This window comes from Patagioenas fasciata, chromosome 1 (genome assembly GCF_037038585.1).
Source record: "Patagioenas fasciata isolate bPatFas1 chromosome 1, bPatFas1.hap1, whole genome shotgun sequence".
Classification (NCBI taxonomy): domain Eukaryota; kingdom Metazoa; phylum Chordata; class Aves; order Columbiformes; family Columbidae; genus Patagioenas; species Patagioenas fasciata.
The window spans coordinates 179,482,284-179,494,841 of record NC_092520.1 but is presented as its reverse complement, the minus strand read 5'-3'; the positions used below and the strand labels follow the sequence as shown (position 1 = coordinate 179,494,841).

The window sequence follows — 12,558 nt, the reverse complement described above, 5'->3', positions numbered from 1 at the left end:
CCTGAGGCGACCTGGAGCTGTCTGCCTCGCTCAAAAAGGGTGTTAAGGAAGCAGATTAAAGCACTGGGCTTTGGCGTTGTGTAAAACACTAGGTTGTCGCTAGATCTGTGCATTCATCATGCAAAAGACAGAAATCTCATAGCCCGGTTAGACAGAGCATCCCTGCCCATTCAGAGGGAAATCCTGTCTTCCTTCCTTTGCCACTGTGGATGTTAAAGGCAGTGGTTTGTTTTTCCCTTATTGCTCTGATTGTTCATCTGCGTTTCTTCATGTTATTTTTGGAGGTCTTCATTGCCTGTCTCGCCCCCTAGCCATGAAGGAGCCCTTGCAGCAGGAGGCAGAGGCCTCTCTCCCAGCAGCAGCTGCTGTGACATTTGAGTTTGCTGTTGTGTTTTCTGCAGCTTGTGAAGCAACCCAGATATTTCACACTTGGGGCATGGATTAATTATGTTTCTTTGTGAGGGACATACTATAATACTATAAGTGCTGCCTGAAGTCTGCTTGATTTCTGTCAGCTCTGCTCAATAAGAACAAAATACAATAAGTGGTTTTTTATGAAACCAAAATGAGCAGGTAAGCTGGTGTGGAATCTGATATCTGTTCCTCTTCCCTCCGTACCCAGAGTGTGAGCCCATAGAAGCTATAGCCAAGTTTGACTACGTTGGAAGATCTGCACGAGAACTCTCATTCAAGAAAGGAGCTTCCCTGCTGCTCTATCACCGAGCGTCTGAAGACTGGTGGGAAGGAAGGCACAACGGAATTGACGGCCTTGTCCCTCACCAGTACATAGTGGTGCAGGATATGTAAGCAGTGTCTGGCATAACTGGGTTCTTGGTGGGGTGTAAAAACATGCTGAAGCAATTAACAAAGTGATTTTCAAGCTGTACAGTGGTTTGAAGGCTCAGATAGATAAAACATTAGCTTTCTATGCAGGATGTCTCTGTCTTCATTGCCCTGAATTGACAGCTCTTCATCAAAAGCTACTACTAGGCTAAGCTACTTTGTTTATATTCATTATGATTATATTCATTAAGAGGTGGACACCGCTGCATCTCTTTTAATTTGACTATCTCTTTGTAGCAATTGCTGACATTTAACTTCAGAATAGCAAGGGCTGGAGTAATACAGCCCTAAACTCTTATTTTACAGTATTAAGCATGTGCTTTGCCAAGGAAGACAAAGTTGTTGTTTACAGAAAAGGCTGCAGTCAAAATGTGAAGATCTCGGTAAAGAGAAGGATTGTAAGCAATTTTTGGAGTGCCTTATAACATGCCTGCTTTTCTTAAGGGGATTAAAATCTGGGAGTGCCGAGATGTTCTCTGTCCCACCTAACTTACTGACTTCTCATCTCCCATGTGTGTTCTGTTCAGGGATGACACTTTCTCAGATACGCTGAGCCAAAAAGCAGACAGTGAAGCCAGCAGTGGACCCATAACCGAAGACAAATCATCATCAAAGGACATGAACTCTCCCACTGACCGTCACTCTGATGTGTATTTAGGAAGGTAAGCTTGAGCATAGTGTTTTCAGTAGGACTGCTCACAGCTCAGGTAACACAGCAATTACTTCTCCATGTGCTTATGGTGAGTCTCTACAACTTGTCCTGTAACCACTTCTTCATTGGTGCAGGCAAAGAAAGAGATCAGAACCTCCACCTCCTCTAAGACGCCCTGGCCGGAGCAGTGACGGTCACTGCCCGGTGCACCCACCTCACCCTCTCTCCAACTCATCTGTGGAGCTGGGTTCCCCCAGCCTGACAACTCACTGCAGTCCCAGGGCCCTCCTTCAAAACCGCAGCCTCAACGCCGACAGCCCTGAGAGGAGGCGTAGACCTGGACACGGCAGTCTCACCAACATCAGTAGGCACGATTCTCTAAAGAAGATTGATAGCCCTCCAATTAGAAGATCTACATCATCTGGTCAGTACACAGGTTTCAACGACCATAAACCACTGGACCCAGAGTCAATAGCTCAGGTTTGTGTCTTTTTTATTTTATGTCATTCTCTGATTTTCCGAGGAGCAAGTCTCAATGAGCAGCATAGCACAGAGCGGGTACCCTACTAAGAGTACACGTGCAGAATATCCTGCTTCGCTTTTTAAACAGAGTATGTGAGAAAGAAGGCGCATTAAGGGATCCCAGATAGAAGAAGCACAAGGGGGAATAGATTTTTTGGTAGCAATAAAAACAAATTATTTCCTGTTACACCATAACGAAATCGCCTCTGCCACGCAGAACACCAGGGTAGTATCTGATTACAACAGCAGTGTAAATCTGTGTGCTCTGATGGAGCCTGGCCTATTCTAACTTGCATGTAATTAGTGTTCAATTATTCCTCAGTATTATACTTTGCAGAAAAGTGCTCTGGCTCCCTAGCAGTGACCATTGCCATTCAAAGCATAGATTTACATTCCAGGGTCCTGTGGATTTTATATAGTTTTCATATAGTTCATACCATACGTTGATTTGATGCTTGTAGTTGTGCTTAAGAACCCAATGTGCAAGACATAAATACATCACGGGCCATCTTGTCCCTGTGTGAGCACTCACCAGTCTCATTCTTGGCAGTGAAGATGGAATAGAGAGCACCCGAATCATGAGATTTGTCTGTTGTACAAAGCTGGTTACAGGTCTTGAGCAAATAGATGCTGCTGTCTTCAGGACTCACATTTTGTCTAGGTAGTATAACGTGATTACTGAGGGCACCCTGAGGGCACAATATGATTGCAAAAGTATTTTACAATAACACTGGCACTCATGTTTTAAAATTTAATGTACTGGTGATGGTTGCTTTCAAACTCTGCTTCCAACGAGGGATAGAATAGACTGTCGTGCTTGGGTCAGAAAGCTGAACTGTGCATTAGAGAGTCAGAAACTGTAAACATTGTTACTGTTTTATTTTACTGTAAGTTATTTATTTACTTTCCTGAAACCACACACAGTGCTGTTTGGTTTAAGCTGTATGCTTTGATACACAGACTAGTGATCGTTTGGCATTGAGAGAACCCAAACTTTGATTAAACTGCATGAAAGTTACTGTGAGCAAACAAGGAACACCAGATATTTAACCTCAGTTGTATCTCAGTGCCACTGAAAAATGGTAAACTAGTGTCTTGGTGCATTCTTTCAGCATTTGTGCCAGAAATCCTGATTAAAAAAAGTACTTCTTAGGTAAGCTCGCTGAACAACGTCTTGGAGCTTTTTCTGCTTAAAATTTAACTCAGAGAAACAGAAGAGCTGATAAACACAAAAGCTTTATTTCTTTACAAAACCTTGTTTATTGTCCCCATGAGGCAATACAGATCCTGAGCACCTGGGGCACTAGATGAGGGGAGCCGTCAGCTAAGAGACAGCAAATGGACTAAAATCTTTACAGCTGTCAGTACCCAAGAGATGACAGAAATCTACAGAGTTAAAAATGCCGCTGAGAAAATATCCATTGTCCTGACAATCACTTAATAAAAGGGCCTGAGGGACTTAGTTTAATTGATATTTTAAAGTATTCTTAGCTGAATTTTGACTGTCTCAGGCGAACAGGTTAAATATTTGTAAATCCAGGCAAAGCTGCCATCTTGTCAATCATAGTGTCTTTCAAATAAATCCAGTGGGAATTCGCATTAGCGCTATAGTATTCATTGAAGAGAGGATGGTGGGCAAATCAACTCCTGCATTTTTCACTCCTTCCCGCTGCTCCTCCGGTGCCGTGTGTTCGGTAGCAGTTGAAATGACGTCCCACTCTCTCTGTGCTCTGACCCAGGACATCGAGGAGACGATGAACACGGCGCTGAACGAGCTGCATGAGCTGGAGAGGCAGAGCTCGGCCAAGCACGCTCCCGACGTGGTGTTGGACACCTTGGAGCAGATGAAGAACACCCCCACCCCTGCCACCTCCACGGAGTCGCTCAGCCCTCTCCACAGCGTTGTTTTGAGGAGCTCCGAGCCCCAGATCCGCCGCAGCACTAGTTCTTCCAGTGACACCATGAGTACATTCAAGCCCATGGTGGCCCCGAGAATGGGAGTGCAGCTGAAACCTCCTGCTCTTAGGCCAAAACCTATTGTTCTTCCAAAAACAAATCCTAGCATCGGGCCTTCCCCTCCTTCCCAGGGTCCAGCTGACAAATCTTGCACAATGTAGACAGCTCAACCACCCACAGTGCCCAGCTGGGGTATGCTAGGGAAAAAGATGGATTAACGATAGAAGTCAGGGCTCCATAACATTGTTCATGTTTGTAACTGGAGAAGCTCTGGTTCTCAGTGTTTTTGAATGTATTGTCTGAAACTAGCTACATTAACATGGGCATTTGTATTTTGTATGGTTTCAATTAAAAGAAAAACTGGACAATTGTGCATCGTTTTAAAAAACAAACATAGACTTACTTGAAAACTTGATGCTGCACCATTTCTAATAAAAACAACACAGATCACAAACAGCTTGCCACGTTGTACCATACTTCACAGTCTTACTGTAGCTATATAATAACAGATCCTGCACAAAACTAGGGGGTGGGGGGCCAGGGGAGGTGGGACCTCTGATTTCTGGGTCACCAAACCAAATCTCAAGCAGGTTAGTAAGAGCTGAAATCTAGCATGTGAGGATTAAGTGTCTGTGTGGAATGTCTAAGTCATCTCAGGCCACATTTATTTAAGACACACCAAAAAAAAAAAAATATATAGGAACACCAAACCCTCACAACTCTCACAACTGGCACCGAGCTTTAGCTTTCTTGTGGTCAATCTCCTGAGAGACACGTGATGGATGGATCTGGAGATCACATTGCTCTCACCGATAAAAAGCAACATTCCAGGTCACAGCTAAAGCACATCTTCAGAAACTCCTTTTGCTGTCCTCTGTAATAGCCTACCTTTTCCTGTGAAGCTAGCCCTTCATTCTCTGATGTCACATTTTTCACAAAAGCTAGATTCTTTTGAAGTTCGTAGTTGAGCAAGCCAGGCTCCGGGAGTACACGAACCCACTGGTCCATTAGGCTGGCTGGTAGGCGATTAAAAGGCTCAACTTCACAGTAATTCAGCCAAGTATCCTGTTGACTTTATTGCTCATTGTCCAATTAAAGGCACAATTCGAGCTGGAGTAGTCGGAGTCCCGGGCTGCAGACACCGTGCTCCTTGGTGGTGAGACAGGGGTCTCCAAAGAGGGGCTGCCTCCTGCCCACTTCTGCTGCCTAGATTAAAGTTGACTAAAGTTTTCCATAACCACTTCCCCCTTTCCTGCTTCCCTTTATATTTTTTTAAATGGCAGAAATCAGTAACTTTCTTATGTCTGCGTGAGTGACGTCTGTCAACTTTGCTTAGCGCTCTGTTAAGCTGTTAGGCGTGAACTAATACAGCTGTTTTGCACATTGCAACAGTAAGCCATAATATTATTTCTGTGAATACATTTTCCAACATCCAATCCATAAAATAAGTTTCAGTGAAGAAGATGGGGAAAAAAAATCAATTGTGGCTCACCTACAGGAGTACAACTGGCTTTAAGTAATACCTGCTTTCCATGTATTATTTAAGATCTCACTGTTGGAAAGCCTGAAGTTTTACCAGTCACCATACATAAAAAATTGAGTATGGGAGGGAAAAAGTAGTGACAAAATTTGATGGCCGTAATTACTGAGGTGACAGGAGTAATTTCCTGTAGTTTTTTGGGGGGAGTAATTTGTTCCTGCTCTGGTTTCCATCCAGTAGATAGGTAATGCAAAGCCCCAGGTATGAAAAGCATCCCATGAACCACCTCTGAGAGCCAAACTGCTCCTGGTATTTGCAAACCCATCTCAATCCAGCCACAGACTTCACGTGCATCTGGGTTAAAGATTAAGTCTTGATCCCCTGCAGTGGACTGTGCAGCATTAGTTGGTGAGCACCCAGTCCCTGTGACTGTACTGCCTAGTCAAGCCAGAGCGAGAGCCTAAGCCAGGCCAGCCCCAGCTGCAGATCAGCACTGGTCCGTAGGGTCTGTTCACTCGGTCGGGACCAGAGACGTTTTCAAGTAGTTCCCCAGTTTACTAGGATCAGTGGAACAAACTGGAATTTCAGCATTCATTTACATGCAGTTTTAGTCTAGTGTTTTTAAATTAACCCACCTGGCATAATTGAGATGGATACCTGTATCTTTAAATTGCATAGGGAATTTTGTATGTTTAAATAACTGTACTGGACTCCATAATGCTTATATTAGAAATTGTTTAGCAAAAGAAAATATTAGTGCATTTAGTGAATGCATCCTCTTAGTGCATTCACACAGTTAAATGTGTAGTTTGATGGTTATTATAGATACTTAAAAGTATAGTAAGTGGATATGTAACAGGAAAGACTGCTACAACTACAGACGTACTAAAGGGTAACTCCTGCACACCTAATCCAATCAGTATTGTCCTTTACTGTCAAGTTTGATGAATTGCAGTACTGGTAGCTACCTGCTTGTTGACTGTTACCTAATTGTGTCAATGTACATCTGTAGTATGTACATGTGAAAGTGCCTTTAAATTTTAGAGGAGCTTTAGCCTTGCTCTTGTACTGTTGCATTTCCATTGCATCCTTCCCTGTTCGTGTATGGCTGCGTTCCCATTGCATTCCTTCCACTCTTGAAGAACAAAGAAAAACATGGAAATTTCACGGTTCTGGAAGAGAAATGTACTGTTAATCTGTTGTGACAATGCACTTTTATGTATAGTACTGTACATTTTTTGGCATGTACCATTACAAGCTTCAGTATACATTCAGGTTTGTTCCTCATACTGTACCTTTATAATAAAGATGATAGTTCTGTCTGTGCGTGTAGTTTTGCTGGGTAAACTGTCACATCTTCTAAGGTGGATTGTCAATCCACCACCCACATAAAAACGATCAGGATCCTCCAGCCACCTACACCCCACCTGGCATCAAGTCCCATCACCATTTGGCCTGAAGAAGTGCTTGTTCCCAGATAGGCTTCTACCTGACTTGGATCACCATCCCCATAAGCTCAAAGTCCCTCCATACCTGAAGACCCCCTCCACGAAGACCCACCAACCTCACATGGTTCTGCTTGAGCACCCATGGAGGGCGGCCAACCCCTGCTCATGCTGCCTGTGGGACCCCCGGCCACTCACTTGGCCATCACCCCGTCACCAGTCTCCTCCTCCCCACAGGAAAAAATGGGGTGAAAAAAACACTCCAACTTCCACACTTTAAATACAGAGTCCCAGAGTGAAAAGAAAGTCTACTTGGGGCTCTTAGAGCAGAAAAAGGGAGGCCACCGCACTGGGGTTGGGGGGTTGTGCCACAGCTTATCTTCAGTGACTCATGTCCAGGTAATGGTGGCAACACACACACCTGTGGAGCTGGGTCCAGGAACTGGAGGACTGTGAGCATCGGGCTGTTGGCTGCACAGAGGACGTTCAGTCATGGATCAGATGTTGTCGAGGACAATTCCTGAGCTTGGCCTGCGGTTGCATGGACAGACCCACCATGCTGCCCTACTTACATGTGTTTATGGGGAGAGGAGCTACTTGGAAACGCATTTTCAATCCTTGCTTAAAATTTTTTTTTTAAATTAAAAATTTTTAAAAAGCAGGAGCCACAGCTGAAGGGGCTGGTTTTAAAGTAATCGCTGGTTGTGGTTGAGGACCACCATCTGCCTGGAGGGGAAGGAGAGGACAGATGTCAGGTGGTGTGGGGCAGTACGGGAGGATGGACACACCAGCCACCCCAGCTCAGAGCAGGACTTCTGTTCTTCATGCTGGGAAAACTGCCGTAACACAACTGGTCATTAGTGGACCCATCGATCAGCTTGCACTGACAGCCTTTCTATTGCAGTGTCCAGTGACCTACTTTGGGTATTCTTGTCCCCTACTGCACAAAAGCCAACTAAGACATTCAGGAGGAGACAGCAAAGGTCATTCGTCCTTCAAGGTCCTGCACAGCCCAGAAGATACAACCAAATTTCCACAGTCAGCCCATACGCTGGTGAGGAGAAGAAAGGCTTCTGTGATGGTTTTTAATCTGCTTTAAAATAAATAAGAAAACACAAGAAGAGAGGTCTCCTCCTATTGTGTAATGTGAAGTTTCGGTGTTGCACTACGCTGATTTCTTAGCTTGCTTCCAGGTTGTGTAGTGGAAGAAAGCCCAGCTCTCACCGAGACAGCCAAAGGTTTTAGCAGGTGACAGGGAACGGCTGACATCACTGGCACTTGTTTTGCTGAGAAAAGTGTGTTAACTGAACAGAAAATGAGCAGCAGTGGCAGCAGGGTGTTTAACTCTCGGGCCACAGCTGAAAATCGCTCTTTCAAGCCAGGTGCAGCCTCAGGACACAGCAGTGCCCCGGCCTGCACAATCACCTGCTCAGCCAGCGTAAGGAAGCCGCAGAGGATCAGCCCAGGTTTTGTTCTCCTCAGTAGAGACGCGTGGTTTGTTACTCGTTGTGCAGCTCACGGGGACTTATCCTGCCCAGAAGGATCCACAGTTGCTCTGTTCAACCATGGCTACCCTGGGACAAGCCTTGTCATTAGTCTGGATGGTGCTGGTACTTAAGGAGCAACTGAAACCAGCCTAAGTATTAACTAGTGATGGCACAGGATTAAAGTGCCATTCTTGTAGGTAAGAATATTGCTTTTTCCATTAACTTGGTTCTTGGGGGAGACGGAGAGGCAAACTATAGTCTGTGAAAGCCCAAACAGATCAACAATTTAGCATCTCAAAATCCAGTTAACTAAAACAGTTAAATTACTGTTTAAAAAAAATAAATTAATTAAGACCACCCCCTAGCTTAGACATGCCAGTGTAACCGCAGCTGCTTTCTGCTTTACTCCAGGGTGTTTGCAGCTCCTGCTGCAGCTCTCTGTGCTCGGGCAGACCCGGTGTGAGCAAGGTTTCCTGCCCGGGACTGGGATCCTTGTGACTTGGGGGTGTCAGTCCCTCTCTCCCCCTCAGTGCTGCAGCCCATAGCAGCCTCAGCCCAGCTCACACTGTCCCCCAGCCCAGCACTCAGCCCCGCTGGATCCCCCACCTCCCTCTGACCGCCCCTCTGCCACCCGGCCCCAGCAGGACAGTGACCCTGGCACTGTATTTTGGTTCCTCTCATGCAGACATCCAGCTGATCAACAAGGCCAGTGCTTGTGGGGAGGAAAACAGGAGGTGGCAGGTCAAGGACCAGGCCAGCTGATGCACCACCCCAGCCAGCAGGGAGAAAAAGCTCGCGTAGTGGTGCTAAGCCAGACCTAAGGGAGAAAAGACCAACGTATTTCCTTACCTTCTCACTGAGACTGGAAGGCTACATGCAGAAATTGGTGCTGACTGAGAGATTAAATAGAATTAAATAACATAAACTGGGTCTGGCTGAATGGGACAAGTCAGCAGGCTTTCTCCCACCTTTCTCAATACATGCATGCAAATCAAAACCAGCAGCAACACAGCTTTTATGCCACGCTCTGCAGTCAGCTGAGCCTGTGCCCCACGGCAGCACAAGGCTGGCACATCCCAGTTGTGCCGCTGCCACCTCCCAGCCGGGCCTGGCCACGCTGGTCACCACAGACACCCCAGAGCGGCTTTTTGGCCCAGGGTTGGGGCTTTTTCCTTTTTTTAATTAACAAACCACATTAATCTCTTTTTTTTTTTTTTTTCCAAGTAGCATAGCAATGGCATAGGAGTGCAAAGTACAAGGCGAAACAAATTCAGCTCTAAAATAAGACAGACAAATGGTACTGTGCAACAGACATCAGGCACTTGCGGGATTGAAATCAATAGTAGCTGCACTCAGCGGGGCAGCGTGGATAAACCAAACCCAAACCCCGCCTGTCCTTATTTCCGTGGAGCACATCGATTCCTCCCTTAATATCTACCGCGTGTGTTTTCGGTAGCATAGATTGACATCTGCAAACACTGACCAGACAACATAAAACAGTGGTTTGCATTTATTTTAATGAATTACCCTCTGGGAGGGACAAATCACTGGTACTGCTCTGGCGAGGAATAAGGCAGTCACTGAAATGGTCGTTCTTCTGGCAGTGACTTCTTGATTACGATGAAATAGTATTAACATGGAGTTTGCTAATGGAGTCATGAACAGTGAATTAAAGTGTGCTAAGGGTGGAAAATACCTAAAATCCTTCACAACTTTGACAAACAGCTGCTGAGTACTGTAAAATGACTCAGTGCAACACGTATTTTTAATAGTTTTTTCCTGCCTACAATATTTTCAGAGATAGCAATTACAGTACCACACCAGCGCCCCTGGTAACCATCACCAAGGTGAACACAACAGGGTTATCCACCAATACTCACAGGTTTAAACCGAATTTCATGTGGATGGTTTTCTCAGCAATTAAAATGCTTTTTCCTGAATGGTCCTCCAAGAACGTGTGAAAACTTCATTTCAGACCTAGCATCAAGACCTTTTTTTAATTTGTCACACACATCACAAAGCTTATTTTATGGCTAAACCAAACTTACTGGCACGTTATCAATTAGCCAGCCAGGACTCTTTTCCTCCACGTTGCTCTTACAGCATCAGTAAAATGGGCGCTGGTCTGCAGATGCCTGTCCTACTATTATTTTTAGCAGCTCTGCTTCTCCCTAGACAAAATCTTAGAGAGAGAGACTGATATAAACTGTACTTCACAGGATAACATCCACACATCTGCACAGGCAAAAATAAAGCACTTCAAATGGCACAAATGTCAATTCAAAAATAAAAAGAATCAAAATGTATTTGCATGCAAGGTGCACTGAAACCAAGACACATTTCTTTCAGCTGGTAAAGCCAAAGGCTGTGAAAGCCATCCCTTTGTATATGCTGGTCTATTCCACCAAGGCCTAGGATTTTCTCTCTATAATCTCCATGTCTCTGCTCAGGGAAATACAAAGGACAGAAAGGAGCTGGGGGAAGGGTGCGGGAGAAACCTAATGTGGTAGCCCAAAACAGTAATCTTGCAGCCAAAATTGCTCACTTGCCATGAGACTGGCATTTGGGCAAGCAATATGGGAAAGCCACCGCACATTCAAGGGCGCTGGGCAGGGTGCTGTCTGGATGCCTGTCCCTGCTCGTCCCCCTGTCCTCTCCCACCCTGTCCTCCCCCTCGCCCTTCCCCGTGTCCCACACCTCCCATCACCTGGGGAGACAAAACCGAAGGCAAACCCACCCAAACACCACAACACTGGGCAATGCCCTCTTCAGCTTTTTGAGGCAAACATTTCCACCGGGCAGCTCTTGCACGAGCCCCAGCCTCCCACTTGCTGTTTCTGCTGTGGTATCTGATGCCACAACAAAAATCAAGTTTTCTGACCACATTTCAAGTCTGCTGATGATCTCTCAGCATTTCCTTCCAAAGGTGATTAGTTCAGTTTCTATGAAAGGTGAAAAAAAATATTTGGTGAAAGCCATCGGGTTTGTCTGTGGCAATACATGTATTTAGAAAGTTTTCCGTTTTTTAGTGAAAGATTCAAGCAAAGAGGTGATGAACCAGGTCCGAGTTACTCCTGTGTGCCTGAGGTACCAGGAGGTATTGTGCAGCAAGGTCTCCTCCCTGCCAGGATGGAGGGAAAGAAGCAGCACTGGGTGGGGGAAGTTGCAGGACACTTTAACCCCTGTTTTCTCTGACATTTCAACACTTAAAAAATCATGGAGGGGAAAACAAACAAACAAACATTACTATAATTAGGTGAAAAGTGATGTTTGAATTCCTATCAAACTTCCTACCCACCATGAGTTTTTTGTGTCTGTTACCTTGTTGTTGAAGGCACGAGTGACAGCTCACGCTGCAGCGGGACACCAGGACCACACAAGAAGACTTGATCAACTTACCAAGCGGGAGGCAAGACAGCAGGCATGAACCAAAGGCACCGCCAGATTATTTCCCCCAGGCACAGATCTGATACAAACCCATCTCTGGGATGATTATTTGTAAAACTACCCTCTTCAACCCAAAGCCGAGAGTCCTTTGGAAACTTCGGTTCCCTTTGAGTTGTTACACGCACCATTGGGAGCATGAAATACAAAGCAATTTATTTTAAGCTGTAGTTGCTACCTCGGGGTATCGAGATATTAAAAATTCATGGTTCAATTTATAACAGTTGCTCACAATTTATGAGGTTTTTCCGTGGGGGTTACCTTTTAAGGAGCCCTGAACGCACACCTGATGGCGGGAGCGCTGGCATTCGGCCCGCACCACATCACGCCCCTCCAGAGCAAGAGCCACCAGCAAGTTAACCCATGTGAAAACATACGCCTTGTGCTCCAGAACACACCATTTGGATTTTTATATGGGAAAAACCCTCCAAAAGGCCTAAGCTAAACTGTCCAACAGCCCTGGTCTGGCTTCTCTTTAAATTTGACCAATTATATCACAAGTGACACCCTTTCTCCCAGACTTAAATACCAACTTAATCGGTCCCATGGTCCTTTAAGAGACTCAAGATTTACAACTGCATCTCTCATTCTATATATTACACATTAACTCCACACTGCATCTTTATGGAAGTATTTTACATCTAAGTAATTTATAAATTGCAGAAGGCTGGCCTGTAAAGATATCATACAGCAAATACATTTAAGCAATCAAAAGGTCAACCACAAACT

At 45.2% G+C, this 12,558-nt stretch overlaps 1 protein-coding gene across 2 annotated transcripts in view; it reads left to right on the top strand.

Moving 5' to 3' along the window:
• Positions 1 to 6,775, top strand: part of SRGAP1 (SLIT-ROBO Rho GTPase activating protein 1) — a 146,036-nt gene extending 139,261 nt beyond the window's left edge. For both annotated transcript variants that reach the window (XM_065829254.2, XM_065829255.2), the window contains exons 19-22: positions 623 to 803; positions 1,371 to 1,505; positions 1,630 to 1,975; positions 3,757 to 6,775. In XM_065829254.2, the coding sequence (XP_065685326.2) occupies positions 623 to 803; positions 1,371 to 1,505; positions 1,630 to 1,975; positions 3,757 to 4,134 (1,040 nt within the window). In that variant the 3' untranslated portion in view covers positions 4,135 to 6,775. The remainder of the gene's footprint in view (positions 1 to 622; positions 804 to 1,370; positions 1,506 to 1,629; positions 1,976 to 3,756) is intronic.
• Positions 6,776 to 12,558: the final 5,783 nt, after the last annotated feature.